This window comes from Camelus dromedarius, chromosome 1 (assembly GCF_036321535.1).
Source record: "Camelus dromedarius isolate mCamDro1 chromosome 1, mCamDro1.pat, whole genome shotgun sequence".
Lineage (NCBI taxonomy): Eukaryota > Metazoa > Chordata > Mammalia > Artiodactyla > Camelidae > Camelus > Camelus dromedarius.
The window spans coordinates 57,991,643-58,019,249 of NC_087436.1; the positions used below are offsets into that span (position 1 = coordinate 57,991,643).

The following is a 27,607-nucleotide window of genomic DNA, read 5'->3' on the forward strand; positions in this document are numbered from 1 at the left end:
CTGAAGATGAAGGAAGGTGACCTTGAAAGAAGACATGTGGATGGTCCTTACACGCAGCACAAAAAACTGACTCTCCCCAAGAACCTACAGAAAGGAACACAGCCTTGCTTACCCCTTGATTATGGCCCATTGTGATCCCAAGTGAGACTTCTGACCTACAGAACTGTAAGATAATAATTTGTGTTGGTTAACCCTCTAAATCTGTGATCACTTATTACATCAGCAACAGAAAACTAATATAGAAGTACAGTTTAGTCCCTAGGTTGGTATTTTTCAAATTGCGGTCCACTGAATTTTATTCTAGAATCATTTGGAAAACTTGTCCAAAAAGGAATATTCCTTAGCCCCATTCCATTCCTATGGAATGAGAAACTCTCCTGACAAAACCCAGAGATTTTTAACCCGATGATTTTTAGGAAACCGGTCTGGGAACCAGTGCTCCAACTTCTTAACATTCTTTGTGTCACAGACTCCTCTGAGAAAAATCATGAAGGTTATGAATCCCTTTTCTCCCCAGTAAATGTACACACCCAAAACATTCTCACACTGCCTGGATTATGGTCTCTTAGTCTAATCTGCTTGCTTCCCTTAAGAGTAGTTACTGGACAAGCTGGACCAGCACAGTCACTGCTCTTAACGATTGTTTTCTTATCCATATTATATAAGAAGGTAACGTACAGATATTCACGTGTTAACTGTGTGTATTACGTCTTATGTAAATAGAAGAGCATGTAAAATAAAAGACATTTGTAAACTTATAAACACCTCTCCCGATAACATTTAATTATGTTCAGTTAGTATTTAGACTAACTCTAGTTGGTTTTCAGGCCCAAGAAAAACATACGAGACTGTAGAAGACTGAGTTTTCAGGGAAGCAGACTCTGAAGTAGAGATTGGAGAGTAGGAGGTTCACTAGGGACTGCTCTCAGAAGTGACACCTGTGTGACAAGGAATGGGGGCAAAGGTCTGCAGAGGGAAAGCTGTGACGCAGTCCCACCAGAGAGCTCTGGAAGTGACACGGCCTTCAGGGTTACCCCGAGTTCGAGCTGGTGGAAGGAGGGCTTTGATAATGCTGCATGGACTTTGGTCCATGGCTCTCTTCAGCTGAGGGCAATTCCTGGAAAGGATAGTCAGCTGCCAGAACTCTCCTTGCTGCTGGGAGAATAAGTCCTTCACTTTTGAAGGGGAATTTGGGTGGCACAGGACAAAATGCATCCAGAAATTTTCCTTACATTTATGGATTCAAAGGTTATTGTTTTGATTTTCAGGGTAATTTGACACAAAAAGCCCTTATTAGTCATTTCTAGTCAATATTTCATCTTTTTTTCTTTCTTTTTTAAATAATTTTTTATTTAAATTTTATTACTGGGACATCTTTCTTTTTTAAAACAACTTTTTATCTTGGGGAAACACACTATACTTGATGTCAGAAAATCAAGCTTGGATGCTTACTTTGTTAACCACACAGTCCTGTGAACTCAGTATCAGTTTCATAGGTGGCATCTGTTGTTTTTACCTTCCCAGTATTTCTCCCCCTTTACTCAAATAACAAAACATTATTTTACATTTAACACATATGTATTCCATATGTGCTCAACCCTCTGCATTTATTACCAGATGGTCAACCTGAGCTCTCCATGTCTTTGGCCTAATAATTAGTTCACAGATAGTCACAGGGCCCAAGCAATGACTGAAATTTCATATATGGATAAGGAAAAAAAATGATCTTTCTTTTGTATCACAAGTTGTAATGATGCAGTCTTGGAATTGCAAGAGCCATCATGTCTAGTGAGAAACTGAGAATGCAGCCAGCAAGTGAAGTGGAACAGAGACAAGCTGGCCATTTCTTAGACTTCCCAACTACACAAGTTAATATTTTTTTTTCTTTTTTTGCTTATCTAGTTTGAAATGAGCTGTCACTTTCAAGAGAAAGGATGTTGACTAATGCATAGTCTTTTGATCAACCTCTGGTAGTCTGGTAATGAAGGTGAAGGCACAGTTCCTGTTCTTGAAGTATATCGTTTAGTGGAGGAAATGACAATTTAAACCAGTAATTGTTTTAATGTGATTAATGCCAATTAAAGAAATGTAACAAAAGAATAGAAGCACAGGGAAAGTAACAACTGATCACACCTTATTGATGCAAAAATAAAGTTATATCACCTAATCACTGAGTTATTTTAGTAAAAGTAAGTAAGGTGTGTGAAATATTGAAGCAGTTTGTAAACTGCAACTTTCTATGCAATGTACATTCTCATAATCAAGACTTTATTAACCCAGTCAAAAGTCCCATTTGTTTTTAATTTCCTTAGGCTGTTTTTTTCTTTGTTTGTTTATTTATTTATGCCTATGGAAAAATGGAAAACAAAAAAAAAATCATGATAGGGACTAAAAGTTGATCTAGGTAACACCCTTAGAACTTGATATTCTAGCAACTATCAATTTCTGTGATATTTAATTTCTGTTACTTACTTAGACCAACTTCCCACAACTCTCCAGGAGGTAGTGGCTGATTGAAGTACAATGATTTGTTTTACTAAATTGTGTAAAACAATGACTTTATTATAATCACTGGTGTAAGATTAAATTTAATCTCTCTACTATAAATGGCTTACCTTAAACTAGATTAAAGTAGAAAAATCCCAGGTAATATTAGAATCTAATGCATAAACACATTTCTAAACTAACCCCCAAACCAGAAATACGATACCCTATTGTTCATCCTAAACCAGTGGTCAGCATCCAAACAGATCGCTTTTAGAATCAAGTCTCTGCTTACTCTGTGCCACGCATTGTGGGAGGTCCTTGGAAGAGAACGTTCAGCAAGACGATCTCTACTCTCAAGGAGCTTGCTAGCTACACATCTGATGATAACACTGACCCTATTACAGCTAGAAAAATCTTACAGTACTACTCATTTTCAAGACTGTAGTTGCCATTTAAATTTAGTGGCATTCTCTAGAATATATTAAATAGTAGTTTTCAGCCTGATCATTGTATTCAAATATCACCTTTAAAATATTGAATTTGGTAGGAAAAGATATTTGTAACTTAGGCTTTGTAAGCCTAAATTCTTTTCCTCTACTCAACTCCTTCGTTTGAGTAGATAACACACATTTAATCATTTTGAGCACTTAACGCTTTGAAGGCCTCACTGAGCAAGAGATGGCAGTACCGCATCATTGAAGCTTGATGTTGCTGAAGTTGCAACAGGATGTCAAGCTTTAAAATTGATATTTAGAGTCTTGTAGCTTTTTTTTTAAGGTAAAAAGAAATACATCACACTGCTGGACACATGTGATATATTAAGCTGAATGGCCCTTCCCAGCATATGAATAGCAAAATCTGTCAATACCTTGTTTCCTGGGAGAAAAAAAGGGGTTTTAACCATTGAGTTATTTTAAATTTTTTGTTTAGAAGAACACTTCCTTCAAGGAATTTGAGTCATTAACTGAGTATTGCCTTGTCATTTGTAGTATATTTAGAAAATAAAGATAATAATGTGCTGTATTAGATTTTGAGGTGACACAATCCAGCAATAGAGATCCACTGAGATTATCTACTTGATAAAAACTTGTGATTTTAACTTTGGGACATAGTATTTCAGTATAAGAGTCATTTTTACAGTAATGCTGGCTCAATATTTTTTAGGACACACATTGATGAATAAACCCAAAGTAGTAGAATGTCATTCTTGCCTACTTGACATAATACATACTACTGCAAACAAAATAGTTCAATAAGATGCCTTGATTAATTCTATGCTCATTGATGCACACAGAAGTAAATGAGAGAACTGAAAGCTGGTAAGTGGCCAAATGAGTAATAAACTATTTTAAGACTGTCTGGAGAGAGAGTTAATAATATTATAGTCATCAGACATTTGGAAACACCCTCAGGATAATTATAAACATTTGCTATAAATTAAGAGGAATGTGTCCATTTTATAGGCCTTGATTAAACCTACATCAGGACTGCACAGAATAAATATTATGATTCCTAGGAATGCATTCATGATGATGGCCATTCAATGTTCATTTCAAAAGGTTCTACCATATGGCAATTTAACTGTAAGGAAGGTGATGTACTGAAGGGTAGTGCTTAAGGTCACTCAATTATGTACTGACCTTTAATGTGGGATCATTAAATCAGTGTTTTCAGAATGCAGGGGAGTCCATAAATAATCCATTCACTAATCCTTAAAGTTGAATTTATTTCTTTCTTTGTTTTTGTGTATATGGATGTCAAAAAGTAAGTATTTCCATACACAGAGAGAAGTATATTTTCATTTTGTCATTTCCATGCTAAGATATTTTATCAACATCTATTATATACTACTAGGTCGTTGATTTTCAGAAAACTTAGTTTAACAAATTATAGTAGATATTTACACATGAGTAAAAGTTTTGTTGTAACTTAGAAGACTATCCTGAAACCTTAAGGAAAATGTCAGAAAAGCTAAGAAATTAAAACAAGTTTAAATTAACCAAAATAAACAAATCAAACTAAAATTAAGAAAGGAATATTTTAAAAGCAATTTTAAATGGGAAATTAGTAAGATAAACTTTTATAATTTTACATGTTATAATTTAACAATATTAAATTTAAAAATTAAGTTAATCAAATTAAAATAATCTAATTAATATTTAAATATGTATTTTCTTCTTATAAGCAAGGTTTCCTTCAAACTGGAAAGGAGAGCACATGTGTCCACATATGCCTTCTCTTCACCCAGAGGGTCTTCATGTAACTCAGGCTGGTGATTGAGTGCCACCATGTCCCAGACCTAATTATTTCGTTTAAGGTTTAGCACAGGACCCAAACAGAGTCTGAGATTTGATATGTGGACAAACAGCCATATGTGTGATGTTGATATATAGACAAAGAAGGAAAAGGATCTTTTTTTAGTATAATGATCTATAAGAATATGCTTGGAGTCACCAATGCCATCTGTCTTGCTTGAGAAGGAAGATAATATACAAAAAGAAGATTTAGCCAACTACTTTCAATAAGTTCGTGTCTCTACATCACCACTGTAACAAGCTCCTTAGATCCCTATCATCACTGTATCCCTCCATGCTCCGTAACTGGACCCATTGATTAGTTTTTGAATAGATTCATCCCAATACTAGGCTATGGGACCAATATTTTTTTAAATAAAGGAAATTAAAGAACCCAAATAGCTCCTTTGATGAAATGTACATCAACCTTCCTGCTTATGTCAGTCTTGTAAATCAGTTCTGTTCAGTCCACTCATCCATGAAATTCAACTTTTCTTTCAATATTCTCAGAATAGAAACCTCCCATTAAGTCAATCTATATACTTTTATTCTATTTTGAAGACAAGACATTCCTATATCTTTCTGGCTTCTGTATACTGTCAATTCCAAGACTCCCTGACTCAGGAATCTAGCCACTGGCTGGTACATTCAACTAATTCCTTGCTTAGACCTCTCTGATAGTGAGCCTGCCCAGCCAATGACTAACTGCTTTTAATGAGCCTCCCTAAATATCATATTCCATGTACTTGACCAAATTTCCTCTCAGAAATTTGGCTGAAAGCATAAACAGCACGCTAAGCAAATTGAGGATGATGCAAAATTGGAAGGATAGGGCAATGTAACAAGTAATACAATAAAGATTTAACAAAATGTTACAAAGGCAGAAAATATGAGAAAACACAACACGATACAAATTTTTTTGTTTTGCTAAAAAGAGGTAAAGGTCTCACCTCTCTAAGGCAATAAAATAGCATGTGGCATATTGTGTAATCAGTAAATGTGTCAGACTATATACAAAAATACTGAAAAAATAGAATAGATACAGGCATTTACAAAGGTGGACTATCTGAAAAGTACGTCAAGTTGAAAATGGTTAACTGTTCTTGGTACTTAGGCAGTAGAAGACTAAGTAGGCTCATGGCTTAAAATCATTTTCTTTACTTATTGATAAATGTTTGCAAACAAAAGGATTATTTATTTTATATTATCCCAGAAATGGACTGTCTTGTCCAATACATTTTAAGTTTCATATAATGAAAAACTTCCTGACAATTAGAAATATCCAGTATCTATAATAAGAAATAGGCTCTTTCAGAATATAATAAATTCTTTTCTGTTTGAAGTATACGACAGAAACAATAATACCAGTTAAAGATAATGAGGAGGATGTCTGCTGAAATTTGTCTCCAAATGCCTCACCTAGGAACAAAGCTGGTTGTATCAGAAACACCTGGGTGATGTTAAAATATGTATGTTTCTACTGCTTATCTTGCAATAATTCTGTTTCCAGGGGTCTATAATGCCAAACAGCTTTCCATAGTAATTGTACATTTTTACATCCAGCCACAAAGTAGGAGAGTTCCAGTTTGCCACATTCTTGCCTGCATGTAGTACTGGCCTTCAGCCAATATAATGGGTACAGACTGGTATCCTGCTTTAATTTGCATAGACCTGTGGACTAAAATCGTTCAGCACCTCTTCTTGTGTTTATTGGCTATTTACATATCTTCTTATATAATTGTCTGCATAACTTTTTTTCACACTTTTAATTGTATATTTCTGTTGGTCTCATACTGTTGCTATGTAGGAGTTTAGTTTGTGTAATTCTCTGAACTCTTTACATAGCCCATTTATTTACACACGTTTTTCAGATATTTGTATTGAAATCTATTCCCCAGTTTGTAGTCTGCCTATTTATTTTCTTAATGGTGTCTATTATGAGCAGAAAGTTTTCATTTTGATGAAGTCCAAATTGCTGCTAGCTTTTTTGATTAGTTCTTGATGTGTTTTAAGAAATCTCTGTTTACCCCAGAGTCATGAAGATTTTCTCTTATCTTTCCTTCTAAAAGATTTATAATTCTAGCTTTTAGTTTAGGTCTGTGATCAATCTTGAGTTAATTTTTGTATGGTGTGATAAATATGTTAAAAGTTTTATGTGTTCTTTTCATACAGATCCAGAGTTTTCTTAGTACTAATGGTTAAGAGCACACCACCACTGACTGGGCACATTGGTCAATAGCAAAGTGACTGTGTATGTGCGGGTAAATTTTTGAACTCTATGATCTATTTGTAAATCCTAGGCCTCTAAGAAATGAGCTTTGAAATCAGATAAAACATTGAATCTAATTTTTCTCCAATACAAGTTCTTTAGATATTCCATATGAATTTTAGAATCAGCTTTCAATATTCAATCAGCTTTTAAATCAATAATTTCAAAACAGTCTTACATTTTTACTTCCTCTACAAACTGTATTCAATATTAACTTTTATTTCTTGCTTTATTTCAGTGGCTAGGACTTTCAGTACAACATTTTCTTCTGCAGATAGTTAGTGACATTTTCTCTTTTATTCCTGATATTAATAAATTTTACTTTCTCTGTGTGTGTTTTATTATAATGGTTTTGGTTTTGTTAAGAATTTATCAATTTTATTAATCTTTACAAAGTATTAGTAATTTTAGATTTTGCTAGTTTTCTTTATTGTTTGTTTTCCATTTCATTAATTTTCATTATTTTTTAAAAATTGTCTTCTTTCTTGTACTTAGGCTTTCATATAGCCTTATTTTGTTACATTCTGAAGTTGGAAGTTTAATTTCTTTCTAATTAAGCCTTGCTTTAAAAAAAAAATGTAAGTGTAGGTTTTTGTTTTTGTTTTGTAGTTACTGTGCTCGGGGCTCAATGGGCTGATGTCCTTCCTGGGCATGATGCTTCTTTCTGTTTCTCCAGACCAGCCTGGGTGGCAGCTTGGCCTAAATGGCGCTTAGGAGATTCGGACTTAATCCTGTTTCAGACTCCTAGTCTTTTATTAGATGAACATGACTCTGTATCATAAGGATAATGGGCACATTGTGAGTACACTTTGTCAAGTCTCCCTATAGTGACCAATGCAGGCTGAAGTGGGGAACATAATTGGCTTCCATAATTTTTATAAAGTGTACTTACATTTCTTGCACCTGACCATTTCTGATGAAAGGTTTGAGTGCAAATAGGAGTTAATAGAGAAAAAAATGAAACCACAGCTACTGAAACGGGACACACCAAATTTCTGGAGCTGGAGGGAGAGAAGCAACCCCAACACTTGGGGAGGGAACATCTTTACACCTCCTAAGAAGTAGGGAGAGGAGATGGACATTAATGGTCTTTGTCTTTCAGAAGAATTTTTTTTTCTTTAAAGATTACACCCTGGTGCACACCTTTCAAACAGGTATAAGTGCCTTAAATTTGACTGCCAGGCATGCTATTCCTTCCCAGAAGGCTAGCCTCACAACTTGATCACCATTCCCCTAATCTTACCAAAATGTCTACTGAAAACAGTGGGGGATATACTTGTCCTGCAAAACACCTGTTAGTGTCTCCAAATACCTTCTCCACCGTATTCTCATTGATTATAGAGAGATAAGAAGGTTCCCAGACTGGTGCCCTAGAACAGAAATTGGTAAGCAATTTCTTAAAGGGCCAGCTTGTAATATTTTAGGCATATGGGTTATATTGCTTCTATTGAAAATGCTCAACTCTGCTACTGTAGTTCAAAAGCAGGCAGTGAAGATGTAAACAAATGTGTATTCTGTGTTGCAATGAAACTTTATTTACAAAAAGAAGTTTCAGGTCTTACAAGTAGAGTGTTGATCTCTGGAACACACAAGAAGGACAGACTGCACTCACTGCCCTCAGGCTGTCCCTTCTAAACAAGAGCTGGACTCAAATAGTCTATATAAATCGAGAACTCGTAGCACCACTAGCTGGCAAGGAGGTCAAGCTGGAGGCCATACTGATGTGTGTCCCCTTTCAGGACACATGGTGAACAGGTTTACTAGAAGCCTATTGTAAAAAATTCAGGTTTGCTAAATTGGGGTTCCTCTGCTCTCATACAAGCCCACAGCATGTACAAATCCACCTAAGCAGTTCCACATAGCCTTGTTGTACCTGAGGCTGAGAGGAACTGACATTAATATAAGGCTCATGCTGCTTGCTGTGCCCTGAGTACTAACGTCTTCTCTCTCTAATCCAGGAGCGCAGTGTTTTCTGCCAGCATCCATAGAATTGAGGCAGACTAACTTGTGAGCTTGCAAGTAGGATAAAACCTCAGACCCATCACAGTAATTGGCAGTAGCATATTACAACCCCCAGTTACATGCAATCCTGGGAAATACAGTTTTTCAGCTGAAAGTACAGCTCTCTCAAGCAAATCTGGCATTTTGTTAGCAAATTTAAAAGGGAGGATGGTTACTGTACATGCAAGTGGCTATTTCTGCCGAGAGGTCAGCCTACTTTGACCCAGTGATTGTCCTGTTTCCATGCTTCCAATGATAACCAAACCTTCCAAACTGACATACAGTGTTCATCCTTGAATGATGTTAATATTCTGAAGATCTGCAGGCTTATAGTCATTGTCTGTCCTTAATAAAGGTGGTTCTATAATTTCATTTGTAAACTTGTGTTTTTATTTCAGAGTGTCAGAAATTAATCTTATTCTTATTTCTATAGCATCAAAATAGTCTAGTGGTTGAAAGCAGGGACTACGGAAGAGACCAGCAGTTTTTGAATTCAGGCTTCTTGGACTTACTTCTGAATCCTGATCTCTTACTACCTCAGTTTTTTCCTTTGTAAATATCATCATCATCATCATCATCATCACCATCATCATCATCATCGTCATCTACCTCAGACAGCTGCACGAGGATTAAATGAGATGAACAGAGCCTGGGTATAATAAATGTTCTCTCTAAGATTATCTCTTGTTATTATATTCGTGGGCAATAGTTGACTGCAACCTCTTTATATTCATTATACATGGTTAGAAGCATAAGCTCTGGTCAGACTTCAAATCTCAGCTAAGTTTTGTGAACGCATTACCCATGGGTTGTTTCTGTTTTTCTATTTGTAAAATTGTGATAACAATATTATCCACCGCATAGTGCTATTGAGAAGATTCAATGATACAATGTAAAATACTGATTCTAGTATGTGGCAAATAAAAATGATCAGGGATATTACTTTTAATATTTTTATTGCTGCAAGATTTGTTCACTCTTTCTGTCTTTTAGAGTGGCTGTCTCTCACACACTATGAAAGTTAAGTAGGATTCTGAGAGGCAATACTCAAGATCAAAGTTTATCCATAAAGCCTTCTTTGATCACTGCTGCCGAAATTACACACTTTTCTTCATTACACAACACTAGCACTCAGTTTGCATCATTCATGACACAACACACTATTTTCTCTATTAAGGGAGTCATATAACTATTGTTCCTTTTTGTTAATTGTAAGCCTCTTAAAGGCAAAGACTACTTTCTGTAAAAGTTTTAATCTCATATTTTGCATTTGCACTAAGTAAGTGAGCTATGAACACTTCCTGAATGACACATTTTTAAAAGTTCAACACTTTCTCTTTTCAAACTTTTTAAAAAATACCTTGAATCAATCCATTCAAATAGCTTCACATTTTTTTCCCCCGCTCTTCATCCATTTACTTAGAATCAAAGACTTGAATTTTCTTTGTTAAGGAATTTAAAGTAGACTTTTATACTGTCCCCTTAATCATAATTAACTGCTTTTGAAAAAAGTGTTTCTCTAATTAGCTGGATATAGATGCCTAATCCTTTTTTAAAAGTGTACTTTTCTAAGCAAAATACATTTTCAATAACATTTGGCTCCAGCAGGCTGCCTGATTCCATCCATGGATGATGCTTAATCCATTTCTTCATGAAAGTAATTCCTGATAACCAAGATAAAAGTCAAATATAATTCCAATGTTTGAACTTAAAATGATGACACTGATGAATGGATATGTAAATACATGTAGCCCTCTTCAAGGTACAAAGTATTTGGGTAGCTTGATGTTTCCTTTGGACTCTAGCCCAGTTCTTTACTAGTAAGATTTATTATAAGTATCAAAGAAAAATTTTCTTTCATTGAACAAATGTATTACTGGAAATAATTTTAATAGTACAAGCTGGGTACTTTTTCATGAATTATTAAGTTAAATTGTAAGTTAAAATCAAGTTTATCATCAGGGTAAAGAAAAGTGCTTTTTATTATTCCCAAAACAAACACTGCTTCTAACAGAGGATCCAGTCAAACACTGTGATTGTTGCATCCTATTTATTCAAAGGAAAACAAACAAACAAAAAAGAGAATGAAGAATTTCAAATGTATGCAAATGAGTCTGTGTGACTATGAATTTAGTGTACATTTAAAAAACACATTTACCTCATCAGTAATAAAAGTGTCTTCTCTTGTGAGAATTCCCTAACCTGCAATCCATGTAAGACTTGGAAGTAAGATAACAAGGGATTTTCTTTCCTCATGGACTTTTATAAATAAAGAGTAAAATTCTTATTTAAATGTTTTAAAAACATCTTCATCAAACATTACTGTTGTGTTCTTTATTTTACAAGACTATTTTGTTAGGACTAACTAAAAAGTGTTTTCTCCCCTTAAAGAAAGAGTTAGGATTTAAAAATTCATTATTTCAAGTTATGTTTGAGTAGAGGTCATAAAAATACCATTTATTGTTATAAAAACCCTCGATAATCTGGGAAAAAAGTGGCAAAGGCATACTTAGCACACTGATTCCAGAGGTAGAGTTTACCATGTTTACCAAATAATCCTATCAGTGAACATCCGTTTTGTGTCCCATCCTTACTTTTACTGATGAGCCAATTATTTTTCATTTCCTTTTTGCTTATTTTATTCATTTCAGTCTCTTCATCTTTGTTCTGTGACCCTTAAATAATATGAATTAAGAAACAAAATAAAGATTTCCGTCCTGGAGACAAAGAACTATGCTTTTAGAGGGTGCCACAGAATTTTGGCTGAAGCCTACCCATCAAGTTTAATGGAACTCTGCTGCCAAAACCCCATGCGACCTTTGAATATTTAGGGCTAATGTAACTGCCACTTGCTCTCCCTCCCTGGGAGTCCACAGAAGCTCTTATTTGCTGCTTCCCAGATTTCTGCCAACCTGTTTGTGCTCAGTTCTGTTGATGCCACTTTCTGGCCCACTCTTGTGTAACTGTTCTCCAAGATAGCTCACAATGCTGAGTAGATTAGGATAAGAAAACTCTTATTTTAAAATATTTATTTGCTAAGAAAAATAAGCTGCACTATAGAGGGTAAAGCCTTCTTGATTTTTTAAAGAAAAATGTAAAAACTAGGCCCATCTCTATTGACTAGAACATCTCTGAGACTCGTTCTTAAGGCAAATCTCTAAGGAAACATGTTTCAAAATATGTATCTTCATCAAAATCTGTTTATTTCCTCTCATTTTATTATATTAATCTCTACTCTGTTTCTTCTCTCCTGGTGTTGAAAATAATAGAGAAGCTATATTTGAACATCTCTGAGGTCAGTCAACTAGAAAACAGGTAGATTAATCCAGGAAAAAATACTTAAACAAAAGTGATATTTTTGCTTATTTTCTTAATGTAACATAAGTGAAAATAATGAGACAAACTGTCTTATCTTCAAATTATGGTAAATTTAGGGAAAATGCCTTGTGTTTTACCTTACAAAGTTAAATTAATTACTTAATTTTATACTAAGTATTTTTGTGAGCTTTCATACTGTAGATAATATGCTGGGCTAAATATAAAGTAATATAAAGTGATCCCCAAAGAGTTAAATACAAGTAGATACTGAAGTCTACACAAGGGTGTAGGCAAGATACATCAGATTTTTTTGAACCAATAAACAGAAATGGGCAATTTTTTTTCAGTGTTCCAGGATCTGCCCAAAATGATTTATTAGTATTATATAGAGGTATGCATGTTTTTGAAAGGGGAGAAAGGTAGTATTGTCTTTATGACTTCCCATTATTTGAAAGATCAAGGCACACTGGAGTCACATTCCCTTTAGAAACATTTATAAACTGAGCATTAAGTACAGGTATTTATTTTTTAATTTGACTTCAAAGGGATACAAAAAATTGAACTTTGAAGCCTGAATCAAATTTTTTGTTGTCGTTGCTAGATCTGTAAGAAGGATATGATGGGACAAGAAAACCACAAATAATAATGAGTAACCTCCTCAAGTTCTGCAAGATTCAATGAAGTTTCTTGCCATGCAAATATCAGCTTACACAAATCACAAACACTTACCATATTCACTGTCATAAAATATAACGAATTTCTGCCAGGCGTATTCTGTGACAACTCTCAGGATAACGTCGTTTAAGTAGACAGGTGGGCGAACAGAGAGAGTGTAGTCATCATTCCTGTTGCTCCGGGTGAGTCCACAGCCACTCCTTGGGGTCCCAGCTGTTGAGCGCTGGATGAAGAGGTGGGGAATATGCATGGCATCTGCCAAAGACTGGAGGGACCCTGCAGATGTGCAGCCAATGGAGCTGACCAGGGCCAAGATGCCTTGATTCATAAGCTCACAAGCTGCAAGAAAACACAGTAATATTCAAATGTCATATATTTTCTCTTTTTTTTGAGCAACAGTGACTACGGCTTACACAGTTATTATACAACTATGGAAAACATTTTTTTAAAGGAACATTCTATATGAGGAGTGCTATTGGAACTGACTTCAAGAATTTCGCCCTAATTAGTTGTTTAACGTCGTGTAATTTTCTTAGCTTCCCTTGGTCTCAGTTTCATCATCTGTCAAGAGGGTAAAATAGCATGCATCTTTCAGGATTATTGCTGAGAATCAGAGATAATTCAGTGTCTGTTATTTGTCTTTCATGTGATAGGTGTTCAATTAGTGATGGTTATACTTTTATAATTATCAATATATAACTCAGAGAAAAGGTAATTCTTTACTGAGTATATAATACAAGGTTTCAAAAAAAGGAGGTAATATGTAAACTGGTAAATGAATAAACGGGGAAATGAAGCATTTGAGGAAGGCATTTCTGGCCACAGAGAACAGCCATTCTGGTATCTAAAACTTTGATGACAGGTGTCTCTCCTATTCAGCTGGAGAAATGAAAATGTTTTTTGAAAATGTTTTTGTTCTTTTCCTTGATAATCTGAATACTCATGGTCAAATCGAATACTAAATTTCAGAAACTATCTCATTCTGGTTTCCAGCTGAGTAATTTCTAATTTCTACTATATGGTTTATGATCTCCTTTAATTTCATTTTAACTATTCTTGTGCATGCATATACACTTACTTCAAAATATATTTAAAACTAGAACAAATATAAATTATGAGTGAATACAAATACACAGCATATGTAGGGAAAAAAAGTTCAGAAGTGATATTTAAGAATGCCACTATTTGAAGGCAAAAAATTAGAAATAAAATCAAAAGTAAATTCAGAAAGAATCAAGGCAAAATTAATTCCATTTGAAAAGGTCAGATATAGTTGTTCCAGTCTTTATTCTAGATTTCATGCATTCTAGATATAACATTCTGTGTATTTAAAATTTATTATAGATTCTTTTACATAATTCTTGAAAAATTCAAAGAAAAACTTAGATGATAAGTACCTCCATGTAATTAACTGGCCAGTTAACAAAGGCTAAAGAAGTGAAAGTTTAGAAGTACTATGCTAGTGACATGCATATAAACATCAAATAAATTTATTATGATTAATGTTAAGCCATCCAACACACATAAATTAAATTAATAATTATTAGGGGCATAATTTTCAAGCATGAGAGAGGTTATATGATTTCAGATAAATGTGAAAGATAGCCTTAGGGATGAGTGCTTCTTAGATCATAACAGATTGAGAGTGAAATTTCACTAAAAATCACACATAAAACCTATTCATATTCATGAATTCAACACTTATAAAAAGCAATATGAATTTATAGTTATACTTTCAATGAATTTATGCAAGAACACAGGTCAAAAGTTTGTTTCATTATGGTAGTAAAAAGACCACTGATGATTTATACAAGCAAATAGAAATTCACTTTAAAAAAATGTTTAAAAACTTGAATCATTTAGCATTTAAATTCAAAATAAGAAGAGTGCCTTAAGGTATAGACAGCTGAATTCAATCTTTAGATTACAGTGATTAAACGTGATCAAATAAGTGTACTAGTTTATATAAAGCTACAATAAAAGTTGTAAAGTTATAAATATAGAGGTCTGAGATGATAAAATTCAGATTCAGTATTAATTTGGTCACATATAACAATACATAAACATTATCTATTTTAATCTTCAAATTTAGAAGGATAAACTCTGAAGAGTCACATATTAATCATTCAGTAACAGAAAAAATTGCTTTAGTATATAATTTGTGATTTCCTCCTACCAACTATGCTACTCCCTATTGACTTCTGTTAGTAAGAATACAAACAAAGCAAATTCTAAAAACAATTGTTATATAAGCAAATGTATTATTTTTAGATTACTGCTATTTGGTAGTATCCATCTTGATACACATATTATCAAGAATAATGGAATTCTCCTGATAAAATAAAAATAAAAATCATTAAAAATTATAACCAGAAAACCATATAACATAAGATCTGAAAGGTAATTTAGAGATCATGGAACCCAGAATGGAAAATCAGCTTTAACTGCTATACCAACCATGACTGGTTGGTAAGTTCGTATCCTAGAACACTATCTGAAGAAAGACTCTGAGACTCAAAAAGAGTACCAAAATCATGGTGCTAGATTTCTCAGAGAAAGAGACTGGGAGAATAAGCAGTCTGCAAGTCACAGACATGCATCCCTCTCATGGTGCCCCCAATCTTCCATGGTTCATGGTTGTCAAGAACTTACACACTCTCTTCCCAAAAAAGCCCAGCTCTCTAACTCACTGTTCAACATCTTTTTCACCGTAGCAAGCAAATGTCACTTACAATGTTAAAATTTTTGCAGGGCAAACAAAAGATGACAGAACCCTTCATTAGGGAAAGCTCAATTGGAGATTGCTTATTGTCAGGTTTGGTAAAAAGCAGTAGTCTCAATACAGAGGGAAAAAAGAGCTCACACATCTAAAATGGACTGAGACTGACCCAAAACAGCCCTGGCTGGGCACTTTACGAATAGTCTGCAAGGCAACTTACCAAGGACATATTTGATGCTCATTTTGTCAATATAAAATGGTGGTTGAAGCAGAGAGGATAACAAGTTGATTTGCTTCAGAGGGCCTATATACATGTTAGTGTAAAAAAGAGACTGTAACTCTGTAAGCAGAAGAGATTTAAGAAAATAAAGGCTACAAGAACAGAAGCAAAGCTTAGTGAAGAAGTCTACCTTCTGCTATAAGAATTCCATGTCTTGGCTGTTAGAATACTGCATTACTTAGAGTTTTAGTTCCATACAATGCAAACTTTAGTTCATTAGATACAGTGTGAAAACTGAATTTGAAATATCAGCATGTTTGTGTGCATATCCACCACTTTTTTCATTATAAGAAACCAAGCCAAGGACTTCTCAATGGAATACTGCTTTCCCATTAATTACTTCAAGCCCTGTGATTCATTTATATTATTATGTATGCATGTACTCATGCACTTCCAAACATACAGAGGATATTGAACAGCTTGCTGGTTTTGTGACTCCAGCTGTTTGAGATTGTAGTGCTATCAAAGACGTTTGGAGCCTGCATTAATTGCAGAAAGGACACCTTTTTTCTTTTTTTTTTCCTTCCTTCCCTTTCTCCTTTGCTCTTTCCCTCCCTCCCTCCCTCCCTTCCTTCCTTCCTCCCTCCCTTCCTTCCTTCCTTTCTTTTTCTTCCTTCCTTCCTTCCATTTCTTTCTTTCTTTTTCTTCCTTCCTTCCTTCCTTTTCTTTCTTTCCCTTTCTTTCTTCCTTCCTTCCTTCCTTCCTTGCTTTCTTTCTTTCTTTCTTTCCTCCCTCCCTCCCTCCCTCCTTTCCTTCCTTCCTTCTTCTAATAGCAACTGCAATTTGCAACACTTTCTCACCCTTTCTGGTCACTCAGCAGTTACGGAAATGAAGTTCCCTGTATAAATGTATAAATTTAACTTAAATGATGTTTATGAACACTACTTTTTCTTCATTTCTGAAAATAATCTGTTTGAGTCTTCTTTTTCTTATTAAATAAAATGAGATTAAAATAAACTCTATTAAAGTCTTGAAATTGATTATCTGTCACTGAATATTCAATGAGATCTCAGTGGAATAGTTTTGGGTAGCACCATCCTTCTTGGAAACACCTATTTCCAGTAATTTTTTCTGAATTATTTATATTTACCAATTTATCCTGATATAACCTCTTCTAATGATTTTAAGTCATATCAAGACTTTTGCACATTCTATTCAAACACTTATTCTTCAATACATGTTTATCAACTTTCAACCCTGTGCCAAGAAGTTCTTTGGAGACTATATATGGCAGATTCTTTCCTCAAAGATTTCCCAATCTGTTCATCATGGTGTTTCCAAAATCTCCCCTGCATCAGAATTCAAGGTGGAGATTTAATACAAATGATTAAGTTCACTGCTAGAGGTTCTACTTTATTCATTCCAGGCTGGTAGTCATGTATTTGAATTATAATATGTTATCTAAGTAGTTCTGATGTGCAATGCTTTCTGGAACTCATTAATCTGGTGGATTGTAACTGCAATGCTCTTTGATGTGATTGTTACAGAACATCTAATATTCAGTGACTTTCCTTTCCTTTTTTCCAAGTAATATTATTGACAATATAACCATTGCTGGGGAGTGTAACTTCCCTATTTTTCTAATTCTCTTAGTTTGTGAGTGGGGATGAGGTACAGGAAAAGAAGACACATAGAGTTACTAAAAATTAAAGTACCTTCTAAAAGTGATCCATACTTTGTTTTTATTTCTAACAATAAATTAAGAAGACTTTATCCTTTCATGTTTCTCCAACTAAGATACAATACATATACTTCCACAATTCTAAAATGTTTGTAGTTTCTATATTATCATACCTGAAATCAAGACATATTTCAAAGTTGATCAATGCATTTAATACGATGTCTTATTTTCTTTGAAAAAAAATCATGTCAGTATTGAATTTTATAAATCAGTGAGCTCTTATAAATGAGAAAATAAGATAAGCAGGTAAGATTTGAACTCTCTATACAACAGCTGAATTTAATTTATTTTTTCTATTTCACTCATTAATGAATCACAAGCATAGTATATTTATAATTGCTTATTTCATCTACCAAAATGCACCTGACATTTGCTTTTATACTTATAAGAATATAGTAACACAAAACATTTTCAGCCTGTCCAGACATTTAGCATTCTTTGCAAACATGATTTTCAGCAACCATCTGAGAGGCGGCATGTTAAAGGTGGGACTAATTTGACTTATCAGTAATGTAGCTTGCCAAAAACACAATCATTTGGAACAAATTCTTCTAAATAAAGATGATCTTTATACATAAATAGTGTTACAAGGTCCAATTTAACCATAAATATCTATTTAGGAAGTGAGGATATGAAAAAATTAATTTAATTATAATTAAAAAGCATTAAGACTTAATTTGTTCTTACAAAGAATATAAATGGCTAAAATGGTTGATTACCAGCCATCAAATGACTCAACTGAATAATTCTCAGTTGATTATTTTTTCAGTCATCTAATGCCATCATGAACCTTTAGTTATAGTTCATGATCTAATTCTGAGATGGACTAAACGTTTAACCTAGCACCTATTATAAGTCACTTTATTTTTCCATTTACATTTCAAACAACCATGTACAGAAAAGCTTTTATCATTCTCATTTTCACATAAAGAAAATGGCTCAGTGAATTTAAATGCATTGTCCAAGTTCATACTATTAGTAGATGTTAGAGTTGGGATTCAGACCCAGCACAGACTTTTAATAACTGGGCCATAAGAAATAGAAAATCACTGTTTTAAAACATAAAGGTCCAGAATAGATAAACAACAAGGTCCTACTGTATAGCACAGGGAACTATATTCAATGGCTTGTAGTAACCTGCAATGGAGAAGAATATGAAAAAAGAATACATATATTTGTATGTATAACTGATTCACTACGCTGTACACCAGAAACTAATACAACATTGCAAATCAACTATACTTCAATTTCAAAAAATGGGAAAAACAATAAAACACAAAGGCCCATGTAAACAACTAGAAGGCACTTAACTCTCTCTCTTACAAGAGTCAGAAAATGTCAGCCTGCTGGATGTAAAAGAGAAAAGAATAATGATTTTGATACCATTCTCCCTTTTTTTCTTTTGGATTTGGGATTAAGGAATTACTTCTATACAGTTTCACTTCCAAATACAGAGAGTATATACAAAAAAGTTAACAAGGATGAAAAAAGCTACTGGGAAGAAACATTGAGGTTATTGAGTACACTTTCAGTCAAGACCTAAAGCAGTTCTACCAACAATGATGTGATAAAAGTGATTAAAAAAATTGACTAAGTATTACTTTATTTTTGTAAGCTTTTTGGAATTTACAAAATGTTTTTATATACATTTTATCATTTTGTCAGCATGACTATATTGGATAGATTCTTACCTTCATTTGTTGAACACTAAATTGAGGCTCATTCTTACTTTTTCAGTAAGTAGTGGAGACAAGCCTAGAATCTAGATTTCATTGTATTTACTTTATAGCCTTTCAATTATGTACTTTCACAGCCTCTATTTACAGAAATTCAAATTACTCTCCCATTTAATATTAATTTAATTATTTCTGCAATGAACACATATGGTTATGTGCATATACATATACATGTTTTACATGTCAAATGCATATACTATACCAGGCAAATGTCAGCTAGTCAGGATGAAATATGGTTAAAAAAAAAAGACAAGTGTGTAATGGGAGAGACAGAAGATAAATGTATAATGATGTAGTATATAGGTGTTAGGCCAAAAAAAGCCATTACTCTATAGCAACTCAAAAGCATTTTTTTCTAAACTATGGGTTGGGAAAATCTTTTAATGCAGAATTGCATTTGGAGCTGCAGTCTGAAGGGTAACTAGGAACCAATTCTGTGAAAAGGAGTTGCCTTGATGAAAAAGAGTAAAGAAAATGTTTCCAAATAGAAGAAATAGACTGCAAAGATGCTGTATGAGAATGATCATGTATTACCTGAGAGGCAGAAGGAAGAGCTAGGTAGCTGCAGTACAGAGATCAATTGTGTAAGAGTAAGATGGAAGGGTAGGCAAGAAATATGACTTTTGAATGTGTTTGTCTTCTTGTTAATTTGAAGGAACGTTTCACATATTTTCAGTATCAATCCTTTATCTGTTACTTATATGTTAAAATGCCCATCTTTATTCTTGCTATATTTTAAATTTACATATAATTAGAAGATTTTAAACTATTACTCAAGCAAATTTGTCAGTCTTTTACTTTGGGGAATATTTTGCTTAATATCACATGTAGAAAAGTGTTCTTCCCACATCCTACAGACGTAAGTTAATCTAAAACAACATCTCCACCCCCTTATAAACACCTGATTGTCACCTAATAGAAGTTAAGACTTCAGGAAAGAACAGCAGCAGGACTTTAAGAAACTAGATGAGTGAAGAATGTTATATTTAGTTGATACAGATAAAATTTGATCTCTATCTGCATAGTCCCAGCTAAAAAAAGTAAGGATTAAACACAACTGTGAAAAAACTGAAAATCCATATTATATTATATGTCAACCTTCAAAACTTTTTCTGTGATTTTATAGAAATTCTCATTATTAAAATTATTATCCTTTTATAATAAGGCACACCTTGGATTTATATCATTCTTTCAAGACAATTGATAATATTTAATATACTCTAGCAAATTATACCTTATGAAAATAAGAATAAGATCTTGCTAAAAAGATACAATGAACTATGTGTCTGTGTTTATGTAAGGGGAAGACAGAGGATGACAAATAAATAATATCGGACATTGCTCTCTCAGTTATTGCTGTTCATCCAGATTATCAATGCCAAAAATCAGAAGCCACTTTCAATTATTTCCTCTTTCTTATTCCCCATACCCCTTCATATCAACTTTGCTTAACCCATACTGTAATTCTACCTCCCAAACATTTCTCAAAGCTGTTCTCTTCTTAGAATATTCACTGCCAGTCCCTTAGTTCAATCTGTGTCACCACTAACCCAATTACTAAAACTGACTCTAAGCTGATATGATTTCACAGCCTTCAGCTTAACCTTTCTCCAATAATCCTTATTGTAAAAGGACAGGTTATCTTTTTTTTTTTTTCTAAGTATCCTTATGTTGTTTTTCTGTTTTAAAAGTCATTGATAAAAGACTGAGGAACTATTATGGTCTGGAGGAATTAAGGAGAAATGACAGCTAAATGCAACATAGGATCCTGAGTAAAATTTTAGAACAGAAAAAAGTTATTGAATAAATTGATAAAATTTTAGTAAGATCTGTAGCTCATTTAATAATATTGTATTGTTCTTGGTAACTGTACTATAGCTATTTAAGACATTAATATTGGGGGAGGGAAAGATGAATATAAACAAACTCAATGTACTATTTTCATAATTTTTCTATAAATCTAAAACTACTTGAAAACTGAAAGTTAAAAACAGATATAACAGTCAATTACTTACAACTTCTGAAGGAAAAAGTTTAAACTCTTAGCATGGTATAAAAAACCTTCACGATCTGGCCCCAATATATATCGTCATGCTTACTTTCAGCACCTGTTCCTTGCCATCACATCTCCCTGATATTCCAAATATTCTCCTACTGCCATGCCATTTATACTTATATTATATTATTTTTTTCAGCAGCCCAGGTACTTATACAAAGAATTGTTTTTGATATTGTAACAATACCAAATCTTCTGATTCATGAACATGGCATAATCTTCATTTAAATCAGTCTTTCAAAATTTTTTTGATCAATATTTCTAATAAAAAAATCAAAGTAGTATTCAGTAAATAGGTCTTACATTTCTTTTGTCATATTTATTGCTAAATATTTTTATATTTTATTGTAAATGGTACTTTTAAATTTTAATTCAATTTTCATTGTTAGAATATAGAAATATATCAGATTGTTGAATACTGATTTTGCATTATGAAATCTTATTAAACTCACTTGTTAGTTTTAGATTCCTTTTTTGTAGATTCCATAGAAATTTCTACATAGACAGTCATGTCATTTTCAGACAAAGGCATTTGTACTTCTCCCTTTCTAACCTGTATACCGTTTATTTCCTTTTCATACCTTATTGCACTGGCTAGTACCAATACAATGTGGAATATACATGGTAAGAGCAGCCACCTTTCCCTTTTCCTAACCTTAAGAAAAAAGCATTCAGTCTTCAATAATTAAATATAATGTAACCTGCCATTAAATATAATGATCTTTGTAAAGTTGAGGAAGTTCCCTCTTATGTCAAGCATGCTGAGAGTTTTTTTTTTCTATCAGGAATGGATATTGTATTTCGTCAAAGGCTTTTTAGGCATATTTTGAGATAATCACATATTTTTTTCCATAATATCTTAATTTGAATAACTACATTTATTGATTTCTGAATGTTAAACCATCTTTGCAAGGATAATGTTGGCCTCAGTAAATGAGTTGTGATGTAGTAACATCTATTCAGTTTTCTGGACGAGTCTGTATATAATTAGTATTATTTCTTCTTTAATGTTTGGTAGGACTCACCTGTGAAACTTTATGGGAATAGAGTTCCACTTGTGAGAAAATTTTTAGGGAAGTTTTTAAGTGTAAAATCTATGTTAAAAACAAATATGGGGATATTTAGCTTATTTATTTCCTTTTGAGTGAGCTTTGTTAGTCTGTGTCTTCAGGGAATTTGCCCATTTCATCTAAGTTGTCAAATTTATTGTCAAAAAGGTGTTAATAAAATTATCTTGTAATCCTTTTAATATCTATAAAATCTGTAGTGATGCTGCCTCCCTCATTCATAATATTGGTAATTTGTATTATCTCTCTTTTGTTCTTGGTCAGGCTGGCTAGAGGTTTATTGATTTTATTAATTTTCTTAAAGAAAGAGCTTTTGGCTTTGTTGATTTTCTCTATTTTGTTTTCTATTTCACTGATTTCCACTCTGATGTTTATCTTTTTCTAGGGTGGAAGCTGTGATCATTAATTTTAGACCTTTCTTTTTTTCAAATATAGGTATTTGATCCTTTAAATTTTTGTGTACTGCTTTAATCTAAACTTTTTCTGCTAAATTTCCCCTATTACTCATTTATGTTATTCACCTTTCCTGTTAACATATTAACTGTAGGTATTTTGTTGTTTCTGTTTGACAGTTCCAATATCTGGGGTAATTACCTGTTTGCATGCCAGTCTTCTGGATTAGACACTGTCCTCTCCAATGTTTGTTTGAAACCCAGTACCTTGCATCTTATAAATTCAATCACAGTTGGCTAATTACATTAGACAGACTTTAAGTACTTTTGATTAGAAAGAGTGCACTGTTTTTGATTATCACAGTGAATAATTTCATTTCTTTTACTAATATTTTATTCCTTGACAGCAATGTCATTCAGGCACACCCATTACATGAATAGAAATCACTCCTCTTCATGGAAACTTTCTTTTCTGGGCCCCTAGGCTCTCTATTACCTCATGCCTGGCCACAACTCTGACCTTAACTATTACATTCAGCCTTACTCATTCTACTTTAGCCATGCAGGCTTGTTGCTTTTTAGTGCAGCCTCCTTTCTTTCTGCCCAGGCACTTTTTACCCATATATTCTTTCATCTTATTCCCTTATGCTAAGCCGATGCTTTTGCAGTCTCTTTTTCAATAACATCCTTATTACTCTCTATTTCAAGACTATTTTTTCCTTAACATTTATCATCATCTGACTACATATCTGTTTGTTTCTATATTTTCACTCTTTCTTCCCCATGAAAATATAAGCTACATGCGAGCAGGAGCTTTGTCGGCTTTGCACAAGACGAGGGGAGAGATTGGTCTATTGTAGGCACTCACTGAATATACGGTGAATGGATGAATAATTGAAGGAACAGTGTACTTGCAATCTGGCCTCCAAAGTGGAGTAGGTGTAAGGTAGCTTACTTATATTTCAAATTACATGACTTTTTTTAGCCTTAGTAGTTCACATTAATGTAACTTAAAGTCTGCTTTAAAAAAAACCATTTTTTTTCACAGAAATCATCTGCTTTTGTTGATAAAGAAAAATCCTAAATGGAGTTGACAATAGTAGGAGGGGCAAACGAGAAGAATCTTGTCCTTCATAACAAAAGTGTTGTTTAGCCTTCTCTACATGCACTATTTAGAAACATCAATATTCTTTTGTAATAGGTCTAATATATACAAGCTCCATGAAAGCAGAGATGTGCTGTTTTGTTTGTTTGTTTGTTTGTTTTTAACTCAGATGTTCTTGGCAAATAGGGGACTTGAGTAAATTTTCTTAAAAACATGGATAAAATGTAATATGTAATAGATTAGACCATTCATCTTTAAAAACAATATTCTTCATAGATGCTTTTGTAGTAGTAATATATCAAAGTCTGTCACCTCTTTAGTGTATAAACATTCACTTTTAAATTTGATTCGGTTAAAATAATCTTTTAATAAAATGTGTGTTTAAGATGATTTTAAACTAAGTAAAATGTATTATGATTTTTAAGTGAACTAAAATGGCTACTTGTATGATTTATTATAGCAACTATGAAAACTCACAATTTTCTAATGTAATACATTCTAATTTACTGTAAAATTATTTTAATTTTTATTTGTGACTAGATCACCACTATCACAATTTATGGATGATCACATGTCACTGAGCACAGAATGCACTTGGATTTATTCTCTGCCAGGAAGTAATCTTCTACCATCTGCAGTTTGTTATCATATTCTAATTTCACTAATAATGCCCTTCAACATAGAATCAGAAGCATTTCTATTTTGGGGGGAAAAAGCTGTCTATGTACTTTACAGAGCTATGAAACAGTGCATAAGGTCAGAAACACTATTTAATAGTTAGCTTGGCTACTGCTAGTGGCAATTATGAAGTGAAAGGAGGTAATTCTTGAAAAGCATGGCATAAAATTTGTGACAACTTTTTCTCGATACAGCTTTTCACTAAGTCACGTGCACTCTTTCATATGTTGCTTTTTAAAGTCAGGACTGTGCAAGTTGTTAAAAAGGCCTGTTTAAATCTATGACATTAATTTTTGTGTGAAATTCACTTAAACATACAAAGATAACATTTCTTCCAAGGTAAGATACAAAATCAAAACATCAGACTGATACCACAATCTTCTTAATCATTGACACCAGCATGAAAAAACAACAGCAACCAAAAACCAGCTAAGCCTCCTGTACCTCTGCTATTGCCTAGAAACTGTTGCTTTCAGGGAGGAGAAATGTGTCGGCTCTATAATCTAGAGAACTAGGGCATATGTGAGGTGTGCTGGTTTTTTTAGCTCTGGTTCAGATGTGAATCAATGTTGGATTTTAGGCAAGAATCACTTTTTCTCTTTGGGTTTCAGTTTCTTTACATATTAAAGGTGGTGATTAGACTAGAGTATTTCCCAGGATACATCATACCAATGTTTCACTCTCTCTCTTCCCCTTACTTCTGTTATTGATCAATCTTTCCTCTACTTGGCACGTTCTAACTTAATTGGTTATATTTTGGCCTAGAAATAGAAAAAGGCTTTATATTTCTTTCCGGTGGCTTTATATACCTCTGTGTTTTGATTTATTATAAGGACATTGGGGTTAGGTGCTATTGGTAAATCAGTGTACTCTTGCAAACTTACACTGAAGAGAGTATGGTGTGTTTTATTTATCATATGCCTGTTTAAAACGCCCTGGCATTTTTTCCACTGTGTAAAGGTTTATGGACGTTTCAAAGAAAGGCTGATCTATTTGTAACAAAACCATTTTCTTCTGAATGTGTCATATATATATATATATATAGAGAGAGAGAGAGACAGACAGAGACAGAGAGACAGAGAGAGAGAGAGAAAGCACTAAATTTAATACCTTCTCTTCCTTCTTTCACCGTCCCCTCAAAAAAGGAGAAAAGGGAAAGTTCTAACATAATATTGTGATTTCCGACGGTTTTCCTTTTTTGAAAAGACAAAACAAAGAAATGAGGATTCACCTGGGTTTGTATCAAATAAGCAATCTCAAGAAATAACGTTTCTTATGAGTCTCTTTGCCATGTCTTTCCATGAAACACTGCGATGTTTTGTACCTCATAGCACCTTCTCTGTCATACCATCCTGAACTCTTCCCACAAATAATATCCATGGAGATTGTTTTAATGAGAGTTAGATGCTCCAATTGCAAAAAAAAATGTTTCATCCACAGTACTAACATACTGATATTTCCCATAATGTTAGAGATTTCATTTCAAAGCCCTTTTTATCTCTTTTCATCATCACACATACCTATGAAGCAAATGGTGATTATTACACCCAATTTACCTCATAGAGCTTTTGCTAATCACAAATGAAAACATGTATGTGGAAGTCCTTTTTCAACAGCAAAGTAATACTGCACTATAATTTGTATCACCCCTTTTTGTATGACTTTACTCTTTTACTTGAAGGATCCTGAAGTACAGTTTGAGGTAACTGATTATGAAAGAGTATAATTACTTAGAGATAAAGGTCTATAATCACTGACTCAATCAACTATTAAGGACATTCCCAAAGGAATACAAAGGCAGTGTAATACGAAGTATCTATACTCTTTAGAAGCTTAGAGTTGCCTTACATAGCCACCCAATATTAATCAAATATAGGTGAGATGTTTATCTAAAAGAAACCATACAAGTATGAAAAGATTATTTAGGTTCAAAAAGGGCATACATTTTAACACGAGTTGGATCAATTTGGCTTGAACTTGCTGGAAAGTTTTTTTTTGCTAAAGAAGCACATTAACTCTTAAATCCCTTAAAAAGGGTATCATTTTCTTAATTATTCTTTTATTGGCACAGAGTTCATGCTTAAGAAATATTTGATGAACCAACAATAAGATGAATCTTGAAGGAGAATTTGATTTTGATAACTGAGGAGGAAGGAAAAGGGTATCCTGGAATGTGGAAGAAAGATCTAAATAATGAGCTCTTTCCTTTGGGAAAAGCAATAGAGAAAACAGACCACTGTTAGACAACCTTACTTTTACTTGAAGGTTCATAAGTAATATGGCAAAAGAGACAATTTAAGAAGTAATGGAACTCTAACTTCAAAACATGTATACCATCTCTAGACTCCTGGGCAACCTGACTGAGAATAGTTCAACTTATAGTGCAGCAATCACAGAATGGTTTGTCAAAGTGACAGCTTGAGAGGAGAAATTTTAGAATACTGGGGATTGTAATGGCATAGAAGAGTAGTGATTTATGTGTCAAGCAGAGAGAACTGCTGATTAAGCGACAATTTTTCCAGGCACATGTTTACCCAGGAATAGTGATTGTAATCACACTCATCCTCTTCATATAATGGCCTGTTTACTGAGTTAAGGTTTAATAATAATAAGGTGAAACAAATGTAGTCAAGTCATTGTGTCACTCTTCTCCAAATATCTTCGTACTGCTACATGTTGATTTTTCTATGGAATATATAATACAAAGAGAGAGAACAAATACCATTTCAAAGATACAGCAAAATAAAATCTCAACTCAAATGCACTAGTTACATGCTTTCTCTGAAACTAGAGCACCTGGGTTTTCATTCCGGGCCCTGTGCTTTTCAGTGGTATGACTTCAGGATAGT

The 27,607-nt window shown here is 33.5% G+C and overlaps 1 protein-coding gene across 3 annotated transcripts in view; it reads right to left on the reverse strand.

Moving 5' to 3' along the window:
- The window catches only part of GRID2 (glutamate ionotropic receptor delta type subunit 2), a 1,267,385-nt gene that overhangs the window by 584,759 nt on the left and 655,019 nt on the right, over window positions 1–27,607 (reverse strand). For all 3 annotated transcript variants that reach the window (XM_064484830.1, XM_064484825.1, XM_064484834.1), the window contains exon 3: window positions 13,099–13,383. In XM_064484830.1, the coding sequence (XP_064340900.1) occupies window positions 13,099–13,383 (285 nt within the window). The remainder of the gene's footprint in view (window positions 1–13,098; window positions 13,384–27,607) is intronic.